The following is a 24,967-nucleotide window of genomic DNA, read 5'->3' as shown; positions in this document are numbered from 1 at the left end:
TCTTCTGCTGTGGATTTTGAGGAGCAAACTGGAGTGATCTGAATTGTTCACCAACTGACAGTTGGATGAATATGGGGTGTGTGTGGAGACAATTCACCTCATTCACAATGTGACAGAACTTAACGATGCGCTGTTAATGCGTGATAGCACACACCAACATGGAACATTATTCTTGACCGTGTGTAATGGTTCCTGATAATTCTCCAGCAACACGTGCCATTAAGGTGGAAATTCAATTGGCTACATTCTTCAGTTACTCCTCAACATGAAAACATGAATAATGGGATCATAAAGCAGAGTGGGGCAGCCACGGTCCCTCTGCAGATGAACTCCAATCCACACATCAGGGTGTTTACAGTCTGAGCCTGCAGAGGGCGCTCACCTATGCTTTTTCACAAAGATTGTCAGATATAAAGGCTGAGATTTTATTGACAGCTCGGCACTAGAGTTTGACACGGAGTCTCTGCTAAACGTGTGACTTCTGCAGCAGTGTCTACGTTTAACCTCTAACAGCAGGGCGCTGAGACACGTTTAAGCCCTTCAAGTAAACATACAATCATAGCTTTAAACTGTACACCCTAAATAACTTAACCAGCGACTCTCGCAACAAAGAGCAACTAAACGTTGTAGCTGCTCATCTGTATAGTTTTTATCGTGAGTGACACTACGTACAGAAAATATAAACAATGGCTTTGTGCAAGAAAAACAAATAAACATACATGAAAAAAGTTCTAGTAGAATCACAGAGTCCGGGCAAAGCTGAGGTCAAACTGATGCAGCTGCGCCATAAAAACCAGAGGCTGCTTCACTCAAAGACCAAAAAAAAAAAAAAAATAGTACAAATCAACTGAACGCATCAAAATTAAAAAGACTGGAAATTAAACATTAACGCTAGGGAGGAGGAGCCTGCTGAGGAGAAGGAGCCTGCGGAAGATCGGACACTCTTCCTCCTTTGGGTGGCAGCGTGGCAGCTGTTGGTCAGAGTGTGCGTCCGTCACCGACGTCACTGCAGCTGCACTCTATACGCACAGATCAGGAGCTTCACCTGAGGAGCAAAGATCACAGTAATCAGAGTTCAGCTCCGGAACCTCAGCCAGCGTGTGCGGAAATGTTTGCCTGCGGTGGATTCACAACAGTTACATGTTACTAACACAACTAAAACACCGTGAGGTGTCAAAGTACAAAGTTAAGGTACCTTGACACTTACATGAATTTGATCCCCGCATTGCCGCGTAATTCATCCTGCCAACGCGACCTGCTTTGTGCCGCTGGACAGGCGTTATATAAAATAATTACTTTGTAGTGGATAACGCATTTGCTCTCAGAACTTGGCCGATGAAACCATCTCTCTTCACTCCCGGAATCACAGAGGAATTATCTGCAGCTTCTCTCGTGTTCATCCTGAGGTGGAGAACGCGTTTGAAATTGTCTCAAAGGTAATTATTTATAATATTTATATAGTAATGGATCAGTAAAACAGTTGCCTTTTCACATTCCTTCTTATGAGTTAGATAATGTATCTGTAAAATTATGTTTATTGTGGATGTAAAATCTTGTCATAATCGTTCAGATGCGCTGCGGCAATGAGACACATTGACCCACAGTGTTTTTGAATAAACTGCACAATATTCACATCTAGTTCACCAAATTCATGCGTGCCAGAGATTTTGAACATTGCAAAATTTTCTTTGCGCACTTACATGCAGCCGCGCGCAGTTTACAACTGTTTTACACAGTTTACTCTCTGGCACGCCAGACTGTGTGCCAGTGCAGGGATCAAATTTGTCCAAGTGTCAAGATGGCGTTACACATGTAATAAAAGGTTTAAGAGGAGATCAAAATTTTGACACCACATTTACAACATAACACTAGTCTGCTGGATTACTTCCCGGATTTACAAAGGCTGAAAACGGTCAGATTTTATTTAATTTCCCAGAACCCCCTTTTTTCCCAAGAGCTTTCACACAGTCGAAGCATGTACTGTGTAAAAGTGAACACGTGGGTGGATAAAAACAGTCCAGTGTATTTGAGCTATTGCATTACTCAAAACCAATAAATGTTATCATCTCTTATGTCACCAAATTAACCATTTTATTACAATTTGGTGAACTTTGATGCACCAGATCAATCAGAAAAAAGCAACTTTTTGTTGCTAAGATAACATTCCACAGACATGTCTGCCACCTGCTGGATGGGCAGTGGATGTTGGAGTGATGACCGATGATTAGGAGCAGGTGCCGATGTCTAAATAAACAAACAAAACTCAGACACTATCTGATACTAAAAATTAGTATCAGTAACTGATATTACTGATTTGCAGCAATATCAACACTGACAGTGTGGTCTTTGCTTCTTCACTTAACACACAAACTTCAGCAGCGCTGCAGACACACAGCTCCTCATCCACTTCATGCATGTACACAGTAACATATTCAAGCTCTGCTGTCTTTACAAGGAAGACAGAATTAAGTAGTTTTGGGGATTTTTTTTGGGCACATTCGCATACAACAACATAAAAATTTGTTTGTCCGTACTACCTAAACACAATATATTTAGAAAGTCAAATACTGTATTTTTGTTTTGCACACCACCAGATGACTTAAAAAAAGTGTTTTTGTTTGTTTTGTTCTAATCTTGATAAAAAACATGTTTCTTAATTTTTTATCTTGAGTTCTTTCCTGGGCATCGGTATCGAGTGTGCGGGTTTGTGTATTTCACCTTGGCTGCTGGGGCCTCTGCCAGACGGATGAAGAGTCTGTTGATACCTGGAATTGGGCTGAAGGAGTAGATGAAGTGACTATCCTGAAAAATTTAAGATAAAAGTGGAAGATTAGGAAGAGCAAGGGACTTAACAAAATTAATATACAGTAACCAAATATTTGCTGTGTTTTTTTTAAATGTATCTGCATCCTTTTTATTCATTATATTACTTCTTCTTCTAACAAATGATTGTTTGAAATGTCTTAACTGAATGTTGCACAACTGAAGGATGATGTTGTTATGACTGTTAACCACTGAGGAGCGCCATCATTCTCTGTCCCACAAAGTCTATAATATTTGTTTAATGTGTGAAGAACCAACCAGGAAGATGGGTAGCTGGAACTTGTCGTTCAGGATGACCGCATGAACACAGCAGGGCCCGCAGAGCCTCGCTGTAATCTCATTCATGAAATTAGCATGAAAGATGAAGAGGAGGATTCCTGAGCCTGGAGACAGAGGGAGAGAAAGAGACAAGAGATGACACCATAGCACTGCACCAAACTCCACCCTGATTTCAAAACAGACGAATGTTTGTCTTTACAGGAACTTGAGTGCTGATGGTGGGAGTTGACCCTATAATGTGCAAGTTTTGATGGTGGGCAAACTGGACTTTTTAGAAATCTAATGAACGGTCCTCTCCCTGTGACATAACAGTACTATCTGCACCACAGCGCTAACCATGATTACTGAATGCAACACAACCTCAACATAAAGCTAACTGAACAAAATGCTAACTAACAGAACACACATAAAGCTCACTCACATAATATAAATCTGACAGCATTATGTTCCATGAGCTTTATATGCTAACTGACCATGAAGCTCACTAAGCACACTGCTGACAGAATAGAACGCTAACTGACAGAATATAAAGCTTAAAGTGCATATCTCTGGTAAATGAAATGTCAAAATGAGCTGACTATTCATAACAAATAAAGAATTATGAAAATACTGATGTATCGTGTTTTGATTTTGGCGCCATATGGATGGATGGATAGCTTTATTATCATTGTCATTACAACAACGAGATTGCCACACTCATATTCCACAGACAAACAGCAATTAATCCACAATTATTACTTGTTTACCGTAATAATGGCACACATCAGAATTAAGACAACACATATACATTTGACATTGTTTATGTGCACTAAATTTGAACAGTCCGTTTTCTAAATTGAGGCAATGTGAGTGTGTGGTAGCCGCTGCAACTGAAGTCGTGCCGCCTGCCAGCTTGGGAAGAACGGGGGCCTGCCACGGGGGGGCAGGAAGGGAGGTGAAAGGGAAAAGCTGGAGCATGCTTCAGTCCATGTGTAAGTCAGTTTATTGTCTTTGTGGGTTGAGATAAGAATGGAGCCGAATAATCTCACCAAGGCCTGAATAAATTCCTCTGGAGGTAAACAGTGGGCAATTTGTCCTTGAGGCTAGATAAGCCTGGAGTGTTATAGCTGAGCAGTGAAAAACACTTTTAACAGTTCCACTTGAACAGCCACATCCCAAATTATGAATTTAGAATATTCCCCATTATGAATTAAGAATATTCACCGGCCTCCGAAACCTTCAGCTTCAACTGCAAGGCACTCATCTGCTCCAAGATGTCATCCAATTTGCATCTGAGTTCAAGAGTCAACGCAGTCTGAGAATGCACTGCCTTGCCAACCTCGTTAATCATGACGGACAAGTGAGGGGCAGTGGTTCTTGATGCCGCCGTCGTGCCAATTTTCCGGTAGATGAGGGCAGCACGTAAGCCAAAAAGTACCAGCCCTGCTGCCATGAGACCAAAACTGAATAAATCCTCAACGTCCTCAACGGAGAAAGGTGCCAAGCATGCAACACACCAAGATACCCAGGAGTCGAGGACATAGCCCGCAGGATATGTTCCATCTGGGCAGGTAGGATCCCCCGGTCCTGACCTTCTTGTAGAAAAAATGGTGTCAATAGCGTTCAGAGACCAGCTGATCAATTCCATGGTTAATCCAATAGTAGTCCAATAGATCCAGAATCCAATATAGTTTCGAGGAATTCACAGTCTGGTGAAGTAGGGACTTGAAGGTTAAAGGCAGAGAGATAAGGGAGAGTGGAGGAGATGCGACCGCCCTCGTCTGAGTCCCAAGCTGAAATGTCCCTGAGTTATTAAGTCATAAACATGGGGAATTTATCTTGATTTTTTCTGTGTGTTTATAAGTGTGACCACGAAGACTCAGAGAAAGTGACGGCTGTTGCAGTCTTAACAGGACAGCTGTGCTGTGGACACTGGACCAGCCCCCAGCCATTTAATGGCATTAACTGATGACTGAATTAAGGACTGTGGATTGACAAATAAGCGAATGAAGCAACACAAACATGACGATGGTGATCGGATCTTTACTGACCGTCATATGTTCATACAATTTTGAAGTTTTTTGTTTACTTCCAGAGCCGTGGAATTGGAGAAGGAATTATATTCAACATGGCTGCTGTGTGTGGACACGAGTGAACTCAGTGGGATACATCTCTCAGGGTATGTACTTAATATTTTGCTTTTACCTATTTAATCTTATTTAGGTGTATTTGATGTTAATTTTTTTCTGAATACATAAAGCCAGGGGTTCTCAATCTGGTCCTCAAGGACCCCTGAACCTGCACTTTTTCCATCTCTCGCTGCTCTGCCACAAGCTGATTTGCTAATTCAGGTGTCTGTTACGAGTTGATTGGCTGTGCACCTAAATTAGCAAATCAGCTTGTGGCCAAGCAGCAATAGATGGAAAATGTGCAGGTTCAGGGGTCCTTGAGGACCAGATTGAGAACTCCTACAAAAAACAACCCAGACTGACATACTGGGCTAAGTGCAAACAGGCTGCAGGCTGAGTGTACTGGATGTGCTGGCTGTTTCGCTGCGTTTCGCTGACTTGTACTTAAAGTGAATTAATGTGTAAGTGTGCTTTTACAACACGCACCGTGGCTCTGTGGTGAATTCTGCAGTGGCACTGACTAGCTGCTAGCTACACTGGCATTGCGCAAACTTAGTAAATCAGATTTAATTGACACGATCAGTTTAAACAAAAACGACTTTATTGGACCAATTCTAATCAGGACATCCCGTAGACTTAAACAAGCTGGACCACAGTAAGAACTATTTAGCACTTGTCTGGACAGTCAACTGACAGCCTTAAGAGACACCAGACCACACACACATTCAGGTTTTAGTATCAGTACGTCCATGACATTAACCCAGTGACTACATGTATAATGTGGCCAACACTCTCCTCTTCTGCACAAGTGGCCTGTAAATTTGGGGATCCAGGTTATATATTCCTTTCAAGCACAAAATGTTCCCATGACACAGTTGTAGTCACCTTTAGCAATATGGTGAGCACATGTTACGCACAGAATTGTGGTAAGTGACACCAGTGTAAACAAAAGAATATAAAGCTGATGGAACAGAAAGCAAACTGAAAATAAGTAAGTACAAGAATAACTCCATGCGTAGAGCAGAGGAGTAGTACCTACTTCTAAATACCTCTGAGGGCTGGTCTCGTTAAAATTATACAACATTAACAGTAAAATGTTTTATCTTTTAAATTAAAAGTTAGAGCCGGATTAAGGGAGAAATTAATGCTAACAGAAAACAATATTTAAACATATGATGACTGTATTTACGGTAGAACATCAATGTGTGTGGTTGTGTCTTACCCTCTGGCTGTGGTTGTGCCTTATAGCCAAACTCCAAGGAGAAGTCAGGACCCTCACAGAGCCTGTGACAGGCCAGAGGGAAGATGGGCTCCAGCAGCATCAGACGAGACTCGAAGTAAGCTCGGATGGTGTCCTCTGCCACGCTGGACAGTCTACAAGTGGAGGGGTACACCAAAAGAATGTGTGAATGAACACAATAGAAACACATTTGTAGAATAGGCGGGGGTTCACCTCGGACACAACGCCAGTTTGTCGCAGGGCCACATGTAGACAGTCAAACACATTCACACCCGCACGCACAACTACGGTCAATGTAAAGTTTTCAATTCACCGAACCTGCATGTTTTCGGATGTGGGGCTGAGAGGAAGCCGGAACACCCAGAGAGAATTCACGCAAACACGGGGAAAACGTGCAAACTCCGCACAGAAAAGCCCCAGGTGGAACTGAACCCACCACCTTCTTGCTGTGACAGGGTAACCAAACATCCTGTTTTCCCAGGACATGTCTTGTTCTTCACATCCTGTCCTGGCCGTCCTGGGTTTTTTTTTTTTTTTGTCCTGGTTTTCATTGTTTTTCATCTTTGAAAATCTTTGAGTAAACTTTGAGTATCATTTAGTACAGGGGTGGGCAACGAGGGCCGAGACACCGCAGGTTTTCCATGCAACCAATCACCTCAGCAGGTGGGTTGCTGATGAGCTTCTACCTTGAACATAAACACCTGGTCGTCTTGAAATTACCTGCTGAAACACCTGATCATTAATGAAATCACCTGCTGAGGTGACTGGTAGCAAGGAAAACCTGCAGTGCTTTGGCCCTTCATGGCACATGATTGCCCACCCCGATTTAGTATCTCATTGTCGGACCAAGTGTCTCGGTTTTTGGTGATCAAAATATGGTCATTAAGCCACTGTGCCACCCCAACTTATTCCAGTTTGCGCAAATATTGTGGCGCCACTGAGGTTGTGTTCAGCAAAACCTTCATGCAAGTTGGAACATTCGACATAACTGCTCTTTAACAAGCTTAAGTACATAAAAGGACTGAATTTAGAGCTAAATTTGACAGACAGAAGAAAAAAGAATAGTGAACATCAAGCAGGTAAAATTTAAGATCAATCAATCAATCAATTTTATTTATATAGCGCCAAATCACAACAAACAGTTGCCCCAAGGCGCTTTATATTGTAAGGCAAGGCCATACAATAATTACGTAAAAAGATCTCAAAGCATCAGCAGAAAAATACTGACAAGTAAACTGGTGTGTCTAAAAACTATAAAGTGAGCAGCAATTGAAAAGTGGAACTGAAGAAAACATCATAAAGGTCACTTAGGCCCCAACAAAAGGCAGCAAAACTGCAAATCACAAGAATAAAAAAAATTACACAGTGCTTTAAAAAAAAACTCATAAAATATCAACAATTCAAAGTCCAATTCCAAAGGTCTTCAATAGGCAGAGAAATAAAAGCAAATGAACATGCAGTTGTGGTCAGAGGTTTACATACACCCATTATGAACATAAATGTGACGGCATTACTGGGCTGTCAGTGGCTTGTTTTAACTGATGCTTTTCTGGGGCACAGTCATTGTACAAGAGAAAAAACAAAACAAAACAAAAAAAACAAGCATTTAGTGTACAGGTTGTTTTACGAAAGCATCACAGGGTCAAAATTATACATACCGGATCATAAATATACATACACCCACTGAGATCATTAATTCATTGGTGCTGAAAGCTCCAGAATGTTGAGTTGCCAACTTCTTATTAGTGATCATGATTGACAACACGTGGTAGTACATTCTGGGCAGTATGGCAAACATCATTTTTTGTTTCATATTTTCTGGAATTTATTAAGTCATTCAATTTCCGAGCCCACTTACTTCTCTTAAGGGTCACAGGGGTTTGGGGGTGCTGGCAATCATTAGGCGAGAGGTGGGACACACCCTGGACAGGTTGCTCGTCTGTCGCAGGGCCGACACAGACAGACAGACCAACATATTCACACTCTCACTCACACTTTACCGTTAATTTTGAATCACCTCACCTGCATGTCTTTGGAAGTGGGAGTAAGTCAGAGCACCGGGAAGGAACCCAGGCAAACAGGGGAAAACAGGCAAACTCCACATAGACACGACCAGATGGAAAGCGAATGTGAGAACCAACCACAAAGCCACTATGCTGCCATATTTATTATAATAACTAATTTAATAATGGCCGCCAATGTGAAGAGTATCCTGATAAAGACTGAAACCTGAAGAGTTCATGCATTTAACTTCTGTCTTTAATTGTATTTTATTTTGAGAAGCACATTGTATATATGAGTAGCAAACTCTACATGAATAATTACTATTATTATGGTCGTAGCAGTACACATAAAGGGCTTTTATTGTGAAAGGTCAGGATGGAGGTGTGACTATGTCCTTGTGGAATGCTTGACGGTGACCTCAGTGCAGTAAAGTTTAGCTGGCACTCACATGCTGATGTGGTCCTTGATGAGGTCACACACCAGCAGGTTGTTGCTGACTTTGGCAAAGTACATGGCCGTGTTCTTGTGTTTGGACTGGATGTTGCAGTCAGCTCCATACTCCAGCAGGAGGCGCACCACATCAGCATTCCCCCGCTTACATGCCTGTAGTGAAGGACCAAACAGCGCACAGCTCAGCCTGTGCTATGACAAAACACTACACGTGTAGAAACACTTCTGGGTACCAAGTTAAAGGTACAGCAGTAAATATATGTTTTAATTTCACTGTAAACCTGTTTAGACTCAGGTGGCTTCACACATTAATGTGACATGAGTTTACTGGCCAAGCTTCCATAATAAATACACAAACTATTGCCTAAAAATGTCTGTTCTTTCAAACATGAACATTTACTATGAGATCCTATATTTCCTTTTCATTCAAGACAAAACACAAAGTTGATGTTCATATGAAGTCATCACCTGCTCTGTGACATCACGCCGTGAATCCTGCAACAAATCCTCCACATCTGCTTCTACATCTAGTGACAAACGTGCACCTATTCAACGCACACATCCTCTCTTTGTTTAAAGCTGTACGGTCTTTCAAATTTCATAAAACGGACAATTAAATTTTTACTGAAATCCAAGTATTATAGTGGCGGTATATTTTGTAACGCAGGGTTCTCGCCAGCGCAATTGAGCATAGGGGGCCCCTATGCTGTGATTTGAGTCCCTATGCTGTGATTTAACAAACATAGGGGGCATTTCGTTTTTTTGTTTTTTCCTATTTTAAAGGACATGTCGCACATTATTTAACGTTCCAGTTAGCAACACAAAGTGGCCCTCAAAATGCAGGAAATAGTATTTTAAAGGATTCAAAATTTAAAAAATTTTCTGGGTGGAGGTGGGGGTAAATGTCCCTGGACCCTCCTACAATACTCACACCTGCAACACTCGTCACGTGGTTATGCTCCACTAAGTCCCGCCCCCCCATGCTGTGAAAAAATCCTGGACATTACAACAAAGAGAACATACTTATATGGGGGGGAATTCCACTGCAAATATTTTCTTTTCCTTCTAACGCAGTCTACAGCAGAAGACGTGGGCGTATGCATGAGGTTTTGAGATTGCCTTTGGGGCAGCGTCTTGAGATAAGCGCCTTGGGGCAGCTGTTTGTTGTGATTTGGCGCTATATAAATAAAGTTGATTTGATTGCCTTTGACCTGACACTAGTGTGATGCATGTTCACGGACGTGCACGCTAACATCTGTAAAACGTCTTATTTTCTCAGTAATCATGCATTAACGGGACATAATGGATGAAGCTACGAACACCATCGGTATACAACATTAAATGACGAGAATTTCACTCAGCGCGATTACTGCAGCAGGGACGTCTTAGATGGGGAATTACTGAACCTATGTTAAAATCAAGAAAATGCCCTTAGAACCCAGAGGATTACTAACTGATGCAAACTGTTGCTGGACTGAGGACTTAACATGACTTGTCTGGAATAATTTTATGATTTTAGCAATTTTGTGTGTAATCGTGTGAGGGATAAATCTGTGTCAACAGGCTGGTGTAAAAAGGTCAAACTTGAGGTGAGCATGTGTTTACATCTCTGTGTCAAATATGAGGTTTGTGTCATTACCTTCATCAGTGCCGTCTCCCCTCCTACTGTCTGAGCATTCACATAGGAACCGGCCTCCAACAGGATCGCAACAGTTGTCAAGAAATTCTGACAAAGGGAAACAAAAAAATAGGGTCATAATGGCACAAAACTAAAAAATGTTTTAACCTTAATTTTGTACCCATATTCCTCAATTCAACTTCAGAAATTTCAAATTTAATGTTATTTTTTAAGAGGAATAATGATTTTACAGCATCATTTTTACAGTGCATCTGGTCATACATGGTGCTTCACTTTTTACACATTTTGTTATGTTACACCCTTATTCCAAAATGGTGTAAATTCATTTTTTTTTTCACTTCAAAATTCTACTCACAACATAATGAAGACATGAAAAAAGTTTTTTTTTTTGTTTTTTTTTTTTTTTTTTTTGCAAATGTATTAAAAGTAAAAACTAAGAAGTTGTGTAGATAAATATTCACACCCTTTGTACAATAATTTGTTGATGCACCTTCGGCAGCAATTACAGCCTCAAGTCTTCTTGAATATGATGCCACAAGCTTGGTGCACCTATCTTTGGGCAGTTTTGTCCATTCCTCTTTGCAGCACTTCTGAAGCTCAATCAGGTTGGATGGGGAGCATCAGTGCACCGACATTTTCAGATCTCTCCAGAGATGTTCAATCAGATTGTCATCTGGGCTCTGGCTGGGCCACTCAAGGACATTCACAGAGTTGTCCTGAAGCCACTCCTTTGATAGCTTGGCTGTGTGCTTAGGGTCATTGTCCTGTTAAAAGATGAACCGTCACTATAGTCTGAGGTCAAGAGCGCTCTGGAGCAGGTTTTCATCCAGGATGTCTCTTTACATTGCTACATTCATCTTTCCCTCAATCCTGACTAGTCTCCCAGTTCCTGCCACCATGCTTCACTGTAGGGATGGTGCCTGGATTCCTCCAAACATGACACCTGGCATTCATGCCAAAGAGTTAAATCTTTGTCTCATCAAACCAGAGAATTTTGTTTCTCATGGTCTGAGAGTCCTTCAGGTGCATTTTGTCAAATTCCAGGTGTTGCTGCCATGTGCCTTTTACTAAGGAGTGGCTTCCGTCTGGCCACTCTACCATACAGGTAGGGCTGTCACAATTATTACAATATTCGTCAATCGCGATTATTTTTCATATTCGCGATTACCGTGAATTATTTATTTTATCCACAAAGCATAAAACGACTCAGAATCTGACGTCATTGTGCTGCAGCCTCGCTCTCGTCTTAAGGTGGGACAATAACAAGGAGGCTGACAGTCGGTGTGTGTGTCTGTGTGCGCGTGGAGTTAACAGACTGCAGACTGCGAGGGAGGGGGTGGGTGAGGGAGATTCCTGAATGCAGGTGCGATACATTCACTGCGCAGCGAGCGCGGAGCAGAGAGGATTTTAACCCGAGTGAACATGTTAACAAAACGAAAACGTGGAGCTGCCTTCACTTCTCTCTGAACTTTCTCTAAAGGTGTGATTCTGCCGTTACCATCCTGTTCACACCATGTGCACGTTGTATGCTGAATTTATGAGATCATGAGATGAAATAAACAGTCAAATATCTCTAAAAACATATTTAAAAAATGAGAATATATGAATGAACTGAGCCACAAAAAAACAACACAAAAAAAAACAAAAAAAAAACAAACCCTGACATGGAGAAGCTGTGGTGATGTTCAGATGCAGAGATCACAAAAAGCAGGTGAGAACTCTGAACTTTAACAGCTTTACTTTCCAAAGGTATTTATTTGTTCAATATGGGCTTAATGCAGTGTTTAAGCACAAAATGTGACTGATAAGGAAAAACAATTTCAGAAATGCAACAGAAACAACCACAATTCAGAAAAAGTGGGGACTGTATGTAAAATGAAGATAAAAATAAAAATGTTGCACCATTCCCAGTTTCTCCACTCACAGAAGCCAAACGTTCTTCCAGAGTTGTGTAATTATACTACAATAGTAGAATATAAAGAAGGGAAAAAAAGAAAAAAAAAAAAGACAATATATTCGTCAATCGCAATTATTTGTCTGACAATTAATCGTCTCCAGAAATTCCTAATCGTGACAGCCCTACATACAGGCCTGATTGACGGATTACTGCAGAGATGGTTGTCCTTCTGGAAGGTTCTCCTCTCTCCACAGAGGAATGCTGGAGCTCTGACAGAGTGACCATCAGGTTCTTGGTCACCTCCCTGACTAAGGCCCTTCTCCCCCAATCGCCCAGTTTAGACGGGCAGCCAGCTCTAGAATGAGTCTTGGTGGATCTGAACTTCTTCCATTTACAGATGATGGAGGCCACTGTGCTCACTGGGACCTTCAAAGCAACAGAACTGTTTCCAGTGTCCACTGTTTCCAGTTTCCATGTCCAATCAACTGAATTTACCCCAAGTGGACTCCAATTAAGCTAAAGGATGATTAGTAGAAACAGGATGCAACTGAGCTTAATGGCAAAGGCTGTGAATACTTATGTATACGTAATTTCTTAGTTCTTTATTTTTAATAAATTTGCAAAAATCTAAAAACTAAACAAACAAACAAACAAACAAAAAACAACAACAACAACAAAAATGTTTTTTTCACATTATCATTATGGGGTATTGTGTGTAGAAGTATTTTGGGGAAAAATTAATTTCATCTGTTTTGGAATAAGGCTGCAACATAAAAAATTGTAGAAAAAGAAGTGCTGTGAACTCTTTCTGGATGCACTGTAAAGACAACACTGTTCTTGTTCAGTCTATTTTCTGTTATGCACACAATTCTTGTGAGCACAGTTAATACTGTGAGAAATCTTGGAGTCATTTTTGATCAGAATATGTCATTCAATGCGCATATTAAACAAATATGTAGGACTGCTTTTTTGCATTTGCGCAATATCTCTAAAATTAGAAAGGTCTTGTCTCAGAGTGATGCTGAAAAACTAATTCATGCATTTATTTCCTCTAGGTTGGACTATTGTAATTCATTATTATCAGGTTGTCCTAAAAGTTCCCTGAAAAGCCTTCAGTTAATTCAAAATGCTGCAGCTAGAGTACTGACAGGGACTAGAAGGAGAGAGAATATTTCACCCATATTGGCTTCTCTTCATTGGCTTCCTGTTAATTCTAGAATAGAATTTAAAATTCTTCTTCTTACTTATAAGGTTTTGAATAATCAGGTCCCATCTTATCTTAGGGACCTCATAGTACCATATCACCCCAATAGAGCGCTTCGCTCTCAGACTGTAGGCTTACTTGTAGTTCCTAGGGTTTTTAAGAGTAGAATGGGAGGCAGAGCCTTCAGCTTTCAGGCTCCTCTCCTCTGGAACCAGCTCCCAATTCGGATCAGGGAGACAGGCACCCTCTCTACTTTTAAGATTAGGCTTAAAACTTTCCTTTTTGCTAAAGCTTATAGTTAGGGCTGGATCAGGTGACCCTGAACCATCCCTTAGTTATGCTGCTATAGACTTAGACTGCTGGGGGGTTCCCATGATGCACTGAGTGTTTCTTTCTCTTTTTGCTCTGTATGCACCACTCTGCATTTAATCATTAGTGATTGATCTCTGCTCCCCTCCACAGCATGTCTTTTTCCTGGTTCTCTTCCTCAGCCCCAACCAGTCCCAGCAGAAGACTGCCCCTCCCTGAGCCTGGTTCTGCTGGAGGTTTCTTCCTGTTAAAAGGGAGTTTTTCCTTCCCACTTTCGCCAAGTGCTTGCTCACAGGGGGTCGTTTTGACCGTTGGGGTTTTTCCGTAATTACTGTATGGCTTTGCCTTACAATATAAAGCACCTTGGGGCAACTGTTTGTTGTGATTTGGCGCTATATAAATAAAATTGATTTGATTTGATCTGCTCTCAGATACTAAACTGCCTTCGTCATTATTCATATTAAACGCTTTTTCTGAGTAGGTTGTAAGAAAAGCCATTTCAAAGAAATAATCAACTACCAAATGGTTTTGATAGATCACAAAATTAGTTGCCAATACTTGTACTTGCCGAGGATCTACTCCATCTTGCGTGAGCTACGTTACCTTCTCAGCAGCGTGCATCAGGGCCGTGGTGCCGTTCTTCTGCCTTGCATTTACTCTCACCCCCTTCTTTATCAGCAGCCTGAGGATGTCATCCTGACCTCCAGCTGCTGCCAGCATGCTCAGGGACATACCACTGACATCCTGCAGGTGAAGAATGCGCCAACATCAGAGTGGGAGCAGGTAAGACAGTTTCACAATAAAAAAAGTTACATACTAACAGCTGGTAGTTTTAATGTATTACAGCTGAAAAAGACTGCAAACCAAAATCTTACCAAGTATAACAGTCTAATTTTAGTCAAAATATCTAATGTGCACTTTAATATCACACAAAGATAAATAAAATGTCAGAAAGAAATAAGGAATTGTTTTTATTTTTATATATGAAACCCCCAATATAAATCATTCCCTGCATTTAACCCATCCTATTCACATAAACTATCTGAAGACACTGAGCAGCACCTGGGGGATCAACTCCACATCTTCACGTGTTTGTAACTGTGGAAGGAGGACCAACAGAATATATATATTTTTTTAATAGAAGGAGGTGGCTATTAGGCCCAGAGAAAACCCACACACGTACACATGGAGAGAACGTCCAACCTCCACACAGAAAGGAACTGGGCACAGATGGTGCCGTTCAATCTTCATAGCCTTGAAAACATCTTGTATTGAATCATGAGATCAAACAAGCTTTTTTTGACTCACCCTAAGATTTTTAAGTTCCTGTATGGTTGATCAAAAAAATAAGGAACTACCAAGTGAGAGTCAAACAGAGCTCAAACGGAGCTTTTCCCAGCTAATTTCAAGAACTCTTAACTAGGGTTGGGTATCGGTTAGGTTTTATCCGATACTGGTGCCTACTCTGTATTTTTTAAACGATACCGGTGCTTAAACGGTTCTCGAACCGGTACTTTAAAAAAAATGAACTGCACACACTTTGTCAAAAAAAAAAAAACAATACCGTTTTATTCCTAAATAAAATTGAAACATAATATTAAGTTGCTCTAAATCTTTAAACAATATAAATAAAACATATGATAATAATGAATATAAAATAAAATGTCCATAATATCAAATAGAACAATAACCCGAACAATCACTTTAATATAAATATAACACAAATATGGAACAAAATATTATTGGTGATGTGCAACGCCACTAGCAGGGCTGGGAGTGGGACTTTCTTCAATTTACCCTGCAGCTCCTGCTGCCGAAGTGCTGGGCCGTGAAACGTTGCACAGTTTATCAAACACCGTGCATTGTTCAGCTTTCAAATAAACTCCGTGACTGGCCAGATGGTTCATCAAATTTGATGTGTTACCTCCCGTACACGCAATTGTTTTATGACATCTGTGGCACGTCGCAGAGTCGTTGCCCTTGGGTGTGAAATGAAGCCAAACTTTGGAGGGTTTCGCCTTCGGCATTTTTATTGATCCTCTCGCTATCAGTTCTCATCAACTAATGCGGCGCTGACGTCACGCAGGTTGACGCCGGAACACCGTGGTCGGTCACCCCCTTTCGGCTGATGAAGGAAAAAAAAAGTCAGGCACCAAAATTTTCATTCTTATTCGGTCTTGTTACTAACATTTACGTTGGAACCGGTGCTCTATTGGCACAGTGTTTCGGTACCCAACCCTACTCTTAACTGAATTTCAACTTCTTCGATTGGCAACCCCCCCGCCCGACAAAGTTTTTTATTTTTTAAATTTAGCAATCTACGTGAATGTATAATCTGAATATTTTCTCACCTTAAACATCTATATATTCTGCCTCAATTCAGTGGTCAACTAAGATGCCATTTCAATTCCTGAATATGCAATTATAATCTGCTGTGACAAATGTTTATTTCTAAATCAACAAACTAACCATTTGTGGTTTTGATATTTTACTGCAAAATGTTTAGTAGTGAATATGTGAACTCCAAAAATAAATTTTCTGAAGACATAAGAAAGTAAGGCACTTTATTACTAAATATACCTGCAAAAACAATAATTAATAATTAGTATTATTTATAAGTCTTTTAAAGCCCTTTTGACTGCACCCCAAACAAGGATAATCATAACAGATCTCGTACAAATCTCCATCAGTTTTTACAAAACCAATTTTTGTTCAGAATTCCTACACTTAGGTTAAAAAGGTTAAAAAAAAGTCTGAAGTCTAGCCTTTTAAGTATTGATTATTTTCATATTCAAAGCATCCTGAAAGGTTTGACTGATGTCAGCATGTGTCCCACGTACTGTATTTTTTTCCATCATCGGTATGGGCAGGCATACAGAGGAAATGTCAAATGAGGTTAAGCGCAATATTCAGATTTCTTTCCCTTTCTCTCTCTCACACACACACCCCTCTCCCTGAAGAGGTGTGTGTCTGCCTTATTCAAAATCATGTGAGGGACATCTCCCCGCATTCAACAATGACTGGAGACATGGTACATATTATATATTGCGTCCGGCCTTGCTGATTTTTCCTCAGGATGACATAAACATGAATCCAGGTGTTCTTAGTTGGCGAAGCCCAACCTTTACTCCTCCAAACATACCTCTTGTCATTGTGGCAGAATAGCTCAGTCTTTCTCTTGTCTGACCATAAAACGCTTCTCCAGAAGGCATTTGGCTTGTCCATGTGGGCAGCTGCTAACTTCAGTCTGCCAATTTTGGAGAACAGGGTTTTTCGATCAGCACCCTGTCATACTGGTGTTCTAGCAGTTTCCACTTCATTGCAGGCCTGAACCTTGGTAGTTCCTGGGTTCTTCCTGAACATCCTAACTAATTTACTCTCATCTGAGGGTGATAGTTTGGGTTTTCTTCTAGACATGGGCAAAGTGGTGACACATTCGACAAACTTACAGTACTTACATTGCGCTCCACTAGGTATTTCACACATTTTAATTTGTTTATGCCATTTCAAAAAAAAAAAAAAAAATCAAATTATCTTCCTTCAACTCGATCTCAAAGCAAATCTCTACAACTTGATATAAATTAATCAAAAACATAAAAGCCAAGGTGATGGGTTGCATAAGTAATGGAACGCTTTGGTATAATTCCTGTAAATATCAGGTTTACTGCCAGTTTTCTTTGGATAAGTCAGGTGATGGAAACATGAACATTTCCAAGTCACTGAATATGTTTTGTTATTTACATCAATTATGAAGAAATACAAACAGTACAGCACCCTATGGTAAATCTGTATGGAGTAGACAGTTCTCAAAGACTGAGTGACTGTGCAAGAAGGAAAAGAGCGAGGAAAGCCACCAAGACACCCAGAAAAAGTTATAGGCTTCTCTGGCTGTGATTGGAGAAATTGTGCATTTGAATTTGATTCTGGTTCAAGATTTCACTTGATATAGGCTTTGAAGCATTACATCAAAACTACTTCCCAATTTCTCACCAAATTTGCACCACAGATACATATTAGGTCATGGAAGACTTCATAAAATTTTGGAGGTTATATAGGCTTTGAAAGATAATGTCAAAACTACTTCACGGATTCTCACAAAATTTGCACTATATTTACATATTAGGGCATGGAAGACTCCACTGAATTTTGGAGATGGTCCGGATCAGGACTGGCAAATGTCAGAAATCTCTGATTGCTCTTGTTTAGAAATGGCTCCAAGACATTTTCCCAACTCGTGTAAATCTACAATTCTCCTTAGATCTTCACTGAGTTTCTTGGACTTTCCCATTGTTCTGAGTATTGGCCAGTCCAATGATTGCTATCAAACATATTGTTTTTATGCTGGCAAAGAGAAACTACCAGTTGTAGTCAATCATGATCACCAACAAGGAGTTAATAGGCCTTGGCCTTGTTAACACAATGTAGAACCTTCAGCACCACTTATTAACAGATTTAAGTAAAGGCATGTATACGTATGTTTGAGCCTCTATGCATAATTCTGGCCACATACAATACAGTGCTCAGGATAAATGAGTACACCCTAATAGGTTTGTCATAAAACATTTCATTTCAGAATCAACATTTTCTAAGGGACACTATACTAAAAAAAATATACTCCCACACATGCAGGCCACTGACTGCAAACAAGATTTGTTAATTTGCACCCACAAAAATATATTTTCAAATTTGATGTGTTACCTCCCATACACGCAATTGTTTTATGACATCTGTGGCACGTCGCAGAGTCGTTGCCCTTGGGTGTGAAATGAAGCCAAACTTTGGAGGGTTTCGCCTTCGGCATTTTTATTGATCCTCTCGCTATCAGTTCTCATCAACTAATGCGGCGCTGACGTCACGCAGGTTGACGCCGGAACACCGTGGTCGGTCACCCCCTTTCGGCTGATGAAGGAAAAAAAAAGTCAGGCACCAAAATTTTCATTCTTATTCGGTCTTGTTACTAACATTTACGTTGGAACCGGTGCTCTATTGGCACAGTGTTTCGGTACCCAACCCTACTCTTAACTGAATTTCAACTTCTTCGATTGGCAACCCCCCCGCCCGACAAAGTTTTTTATTTTTTAAATTTAGCAATCTACGTGAATGTATAATCTGAATATTTTCTCACCTTAAACATCTATATATTCTGCCTCAATTCAGTGGTCAACTAAGATGCCATTTCAATTCCTGAATATGCAATTATAATCTGCTGTGACAAATGTTTATTTCTAAATCAACAAACTAACCATTTGTGGTTTTGATATTTTACTGCAAAATGTTTAGTAGTGAATATGTGAACTCCAAAAATAAATTTTCTGAAGACATAAGAAAGTAAGGCACTTTATTACTAAATATACCTGCAAAAACAATAATTAATAATTAGTATTATTTATAAGTCTTTTAAAGCCCTTTTGACTGCACCCCAAACAAGGATAATCATAACAGATCTCGTACAAATCTCCATCAGTTTTTACAAAACCAATTTTTGTTCAGAATTCCTACACTTAGGTTAAAAAAAAGTCTGAAGTCTAGCCTTTTAAGTATTGATTATTTTCATATTCAAAGCATCCTGAAAGGTTTGACTGATGTCAGCATGTGTCCCACGTACTGTATTTTTTTCCATCATCGGTATGGGCAGGCATACAGAGGAAATGTCAAATGAGGTTAAGCGCAATATTCAGATTTCTTTCCCTTTCTCTCTCTCACACACACACCCCTCTCCCTGAAGAGGTGTGTGTCTGCCTTATTCAAAATCATGTGAGGGACATCTCCCCGCATTCAACAATGACTGGAGACATGGTACATATTATATATTGCGTCCGGCCTTGCTGATTTTTCCTCAGGATGACATAAACATGAATCCAGGTGTTCTTAGTTGGCGAAGCCCAACCTTTACTCCTCCAAACATACCTCTTGTCATTGTGGCAGAATAGCTCAGTCTTTCTCTTGTCTGACCATAAAACGCTTCTCCAGAAGGCATTTGGCTTGTCCATGTGGGCAGCTGCTAACTTCAGTCTGCCAATTTTGGAGAACAGGGTTTTTCGATCAGCACCCTGTCATACTGGTGTTCTAGCAGTTTCCACTTCATTGCAGGCCTGAACCTTGGTAGTTCCTGGGTTCTTCCTGAACATCCTAACTAATTTACTCTCATCTGAGGGTGATAGTTTGGGTTTTCTTCTAGACATGGGCAAAGTGGTGACACATTCGACAAACTTACAGTACTTACATTGCGCTCCACTAGGTATTTCACACATTTTAATTTGTTTATGCCATTTCAAAAAAAAAAAAAAAAATCAAATTATCTTCCTTCAACTCGATCTCAAAGCAAATCTCTACAACTTGATATAAATTAATCAAAAACATAAAAGCCAAGGTGATGGGTTGCATAAGTAATGGAACGCTTTGGTATAATTCCTGTAAATATCAGGTTTACTGCCAGTTTTCTTTGGATAAGTCAGGTGATGGAAACATGAACATTTCCAAGTCACTGAATATGTTTTGTTATTTACATCAATTATGAAGAAATACAAACAGTACAGCACCCTATGGTAAATCTGTATGGAGTAGACAGTTCTCAAAGACTGAGTGACTGTGCAAGAAGGAAAAGAGCGAGGAAAGCCACCAAGACACCCAGAAAAAGTTATAGGCTTCTCTGGCTGTGATTGGAGAAATTGTGCATTTGAATTTGATTCTGGTTCAAGATTTCACTTGATATAGGCTTTGAAGCATTACATCAAAACTACTTCCCAATTTCTCACCAAATTTGCACCACAGATACATATTAGGTCATGGAAGACTTCATAAAATTTTGGAGGTTATATAGGCTTTGAAAGATAATGTCAAAACTACTTCACGGATTCTCACAAAATTTGCACTATATTTACATATTAGGGCATGGAAGACTCCACTGAATTTTGGAGATGGTCCGGATCAGGACTGGCAAATGTCAGAAATCTCTGATTGCTCTTGTTTAGAAATGGCTCCAAGACATTTTCCCAACTCGTGTAAATCTACAATTCTCCTTAGATCTTCACTGAGTTTCTTGGACTTTCCCATTGTTCTGAGTATTGGCCAGTCCAATGATTGCTATCAAACATATTGTTTTTATGCTGGCAAAGAGAAACTACCAGTTGTAGTCAATCATGATCACCAACAAGGAGTTAATAGGCCTTGGCCTTGTTAACACAATGTAGAACCTTCAGCACCACTTATTAACAGATTTAAGTAAAGGCATGTATACGTATGTTTGAGCCTCTATGCATAATTCTGGCCACATACAATACAGTGCTCAGGATAAATGAGTACACCCTAATAGGTTTGTCATAAAACATTTCATTTCAGAATCAACATTTTCTAAGGGACACTATACTAAAAAAAATATACTCCCACACATGCAGGCCACTGACTGCAAACAAGATTTGTTAATTTGCACCCACAAAAATATATTTTCCCTGGCAAGTGTATTCAAGATCATGTTGAAAACAGAATACACCGCAATGCAGGCATTAGGAGCAAAGTTAAATTTTAGACTATGTTCTAGACCATCTGTAAGATCAGACAAATAATATACCTTTCAATATGATTGGAATACTTTTAAATTTTGACCCCTATGTAATTCTTCATTGACCCCTGTAGGTCATGAGAGGTTAGCTCCAGGATACCTTCACATGTGAAAATAAGTATTAATTTAGAATGTGTGCCAAATTTGGCACTTTAGTCACATGGAAACGTTAGCCAAGCTGCACCACTAAATGTATAAACTTCCATCAAGCAGGCACATACACAGCACTCAGGTTTTTGATACAGTGTAGATCGAAACAAAGGTTAAACAAGAAGATTTTTATTGGTCAAGCAGCTATAGGTTCTTAATGAGACATGACAACTCAAAGCAATATCATAGTTTTAACAGTAACACTGTGCTTCTATACGATGGTGTTTTAGGGCCACACTGAGTTTTGTTTTTTTTGTTTTTTAGACTTCAAGAATGAAGTCGAACTATTATGAGAATAAAACCACATTACGAGAAAAAAAAAAACTTATTACGAGAATAAAGTCATAATCATTAGTATCAGATTTTTGAAAAGAATATGCAAGAAAATGTGTCTACTCCAGAGGAGGAATCACACAGACTTCGTCTGTAGTTCCAGTAATTAGTAGCTTCCGAAATCGCCTCGAGGAGGAGACGGCTGGAACTGGCATTGTGGGGTTCCTGGCAGGGATAACTACTTTGGCACGACACTGGCACTTCACGTATAAATACAACTTTATTCTTATAATATTATGACTTTATTCTCAGTCTTAAAACAAAAAAAGTCAACGTGGTCCAAAAATGCCATCGTACTTTTACAACAATGGGGATACAAAGAAAAAAATCATTTTCCAATACTAGACGGCAGTGATCACAATAAAATGGCCATATGCATATAAACCAACAGATTAATATTTCAAGCACAACTACATCTGTATCACAAGTCGAACTGCTGCATATATAGACACAAATATACAAAAGTACATGGAACTGGTGCACCTGGGATATGTAACCCACATTTTAATCCCAACTCAAAAACAAATTTGTCATTCTGACAGCCAAGCCTCTGGCATATTAAGCTGACAGCAACAAAATGTATGAATAAACACTTCAAAAGTGTGGAAGGAAAATATTCATTCATCTGCAGACGCATTTTAAAGATAAATGTCCAGCTCCGAGGCCATGGCTGTTGTAGAGGTCAGAAGAATACAAAACGAGGAAAAAATGTTCCTGGGGGCCTTAAAAAACAAAAAGAGAAATGTTTAACTGCAGCGGGAGCCAGGAAATACTTTTGTTTTCATTTCTTTTACTTTAAAATTTTTGTACAATACTGGCACCTTTCGAACTTTGTCATGAAAGTTTGTACACAAGTTACTCTACAGAGGAGCAAACCCTACAGTTTCAGCACAAGGAATAAATGTAGACTGTTTGTTGCATGTGTGAAATGACCATAAGACGTGCAATGTCGCTTACAAAGCAACAGGACAATCTATAGTGGCTGGTACGTCACATTTCACCATTAATGTGGACCATTTTATAGCAGACAAGATGTCAGTTAGTGTATTTTAACTCAGCTCTGTCATTTCTCCAAAGCACTTCAAAACTTAATTTTACTTATCACTGACAATGCTGTTATATCAAGTCACATAAGTAAGAAAAAATAAAACTGTTTCAATATGAAAACGCTTGTGAGAGCTTGTAAATCTGCCATATGGCTGCATTTTTGATCTGTTACATAGAAATCAACAAATGGGAGAAAAAATGACAATGAAAGAATAAGGCAACCTGACCATGACAAATTAATAATAAACTTTAAACTTAGATATTTAAAGGTTAAAACAAAGTATAAAAGTGCAAGTGTAATGTAGTGTACCTACAAAGTACCTTAACATATAACATTATGCTATACACTATACAGCAATAAAACAAAAACAAATTCATTTTTCCCCTCAAAATTCTACTCACAACACCCCATAATGACATGAAAAAAGTTTTTTTTGTTGCAAATTTATAATAAAAAAAAAAAGAAGAAGAAAAAGAAATCACTTGTACAGAAGTATTCGCACCCTTTGCTCAATACTTTGTTGATGCACCGTTGGCAGCAATTACAGCCTCTAGTCTTCTTGAATATGATGCCACAAGCTTGGTGCAGCTATCTTTGGGCAGTTTTCCCCATTCTTATTTGCAGCACCTCTCAAGCTCAATCAGGTTGGATGGGGAGCGTCGATGCACAGCCATTTCCAGATCTCTCCAGAGATGTTCAATCAGATTCAGGTCTGGGCTCTGGCCGGGCCACTCAAGGACATTCACAGAGTTGTCCTGAAGCCACTCCTTTGATATCTTGGCTGTGTGCTTAGTGTCATTGTCCTGCTGAAGGGTAAACTGTCACCCCAGTCTGAGGTAAAGAGCGGTCTGGAGTAGGTTTTCATCCAGGATGTCTCTGTACATTGCAGCATTCATTTTCCCCTCAATCCTGACTAGTCTCCCAGTTCCTCCTGCTGAAAAACATCCCCACAGCATGATGCTGCCACCACCATGCTTCACTGTAGGGATGGTGACTGGTTTCCTCCAAACATGACGCATGGCATTCACGCCATAGAGTTCAATCTTTGTCTCATCAGACCAGAGAATTTTGTTTATCATGGCCTGAGAGGCCTTCAGGTGCCTTTTGAGACACTCCAGGCAGGCTGCCATGTGCCTTTCACTAAAGAGTGACTTCTGTCTGGTCACTCTACCATACATGCCTGATTGGTGGATTGCTGCAGAGATGGTTGTCCTTCTCTCCACAAAGGAATGCTGGAGCTCTAGCAGAGTGACCATCAGGTTCTTGGTCACCTTTTTTTATTTTTATTAAATCTGAAAAAACTGTTTTTCATATTGTCATTATTGGGTATTGTGTGTACAATTTTGAGGAAAAAAAAATGAATTTCATCCATTTTGGAATAAGGCTGTAACATAAAAAAATGTTTTAAAAAATGTGAAGTGCTGTGAATACTTTTCGGATGCACTGTACATGTGGCATTTGAAAAATGCAAAGCAAGACTATGTGCAAGCATTTAAGAAAGTGTTCAAAATGATTTGCTGGTGAATATATAATTTAGTTTGTGATAAAGTACATAAAAATGCTACGCTAGAGGCAGAAAGATTTTAGGTCTTAAGAACACTTCCTAAGTTACAAGAGACATAAAGAACATCAGACATCCATGTGGAAATGTAGTGACTGAGGCAACCTTTGCTCTCAGCAGGTGCAAAATTTAATGGTCACAACACCTTGTATTGCAATACAAAATTTCACAGGTCTTATGTAAAATTTTGAAACCCTGCCAAAAATGGTAAGCAGGTGAATGATGGCTGATGTCATAATCAGAAACCTGGTAAACAAAAGTTAATGTTTGTTCTGTAATCACATTTGAATTAGATCATTTGACACATAATGCATCATAATGAAAAAACAATTGTTGCATAAATCTATTAATAACTAAATACCTT

The 24,967-nt window shown here is 39.7% G+C and overlaps 1 protein-coding gene across 1 annotated transcript in view; it reads right to left on the bottom strand.

The window, feature by feature from the left end:
- Positions 1 to 231: 231 nt before the first annotated feature.
- Positions 232 to 24,967, bottom strand: part of mphosph8 (M-phase phosphoprotein 8) — a 109,688-nt gene continuing 84,952 nt past the window's right edge. Inside the window, exons 8-14 of the mRNA XM_034187269.1 lie at positions 14,557 to 14,697; positions 10,544 to 10,630; positions 8,903 to 9,057; positions 6,433 to 6,584; positions 3,082 to 3,206; positions 2,719 to 2,802; positions 232 to 1,045 (exon numbers count right to left, since the gene is read on the bottom strand). Of these exons, the coding sequence (XP_034043160.1) occupies positions 1,004 to 1,045; positions 2,719 to 2,802; positions 3,082 to 3,206; positions 6,433 to 6,584; positions 8,903 to 9,057; positions 10,544 to 10,630; positions 14,557 to 14,697 (786 nt within the window). The 3' untranslated portion in view covers positions 232 to 1,003. The remainder of the gene's footprint in view (positions 1,046 to 2,718; positions 2,803 to 3,081; positions 3,207 to 6,432; positions 6,585 to 8,902; positions 9,058 to 10,543; positions 10,631 to 14,556; positions 14,698 to 24,967) is intronic.

Source organism: Thalassophryne amazonica, chromosome 14 (genome assembly GCF_902500255.1).
Source record: "Thalassophryne amazonica chromosome 14, fThaAma1.1, whole genome shotgun sequence".
Taxonomy (NCBI): domain Eukaryota; kingdom Metazoa; phylum Chordata; class Actinopteri; order Batrachoidiformes; family Batrachoididae; genus Thalassophryne; species Thalassophryne amazonica.
Note: the sequence above shows the minus strand (reverse complement) of the source record. Positions and strands in the feature narration are given on the sequence as shown.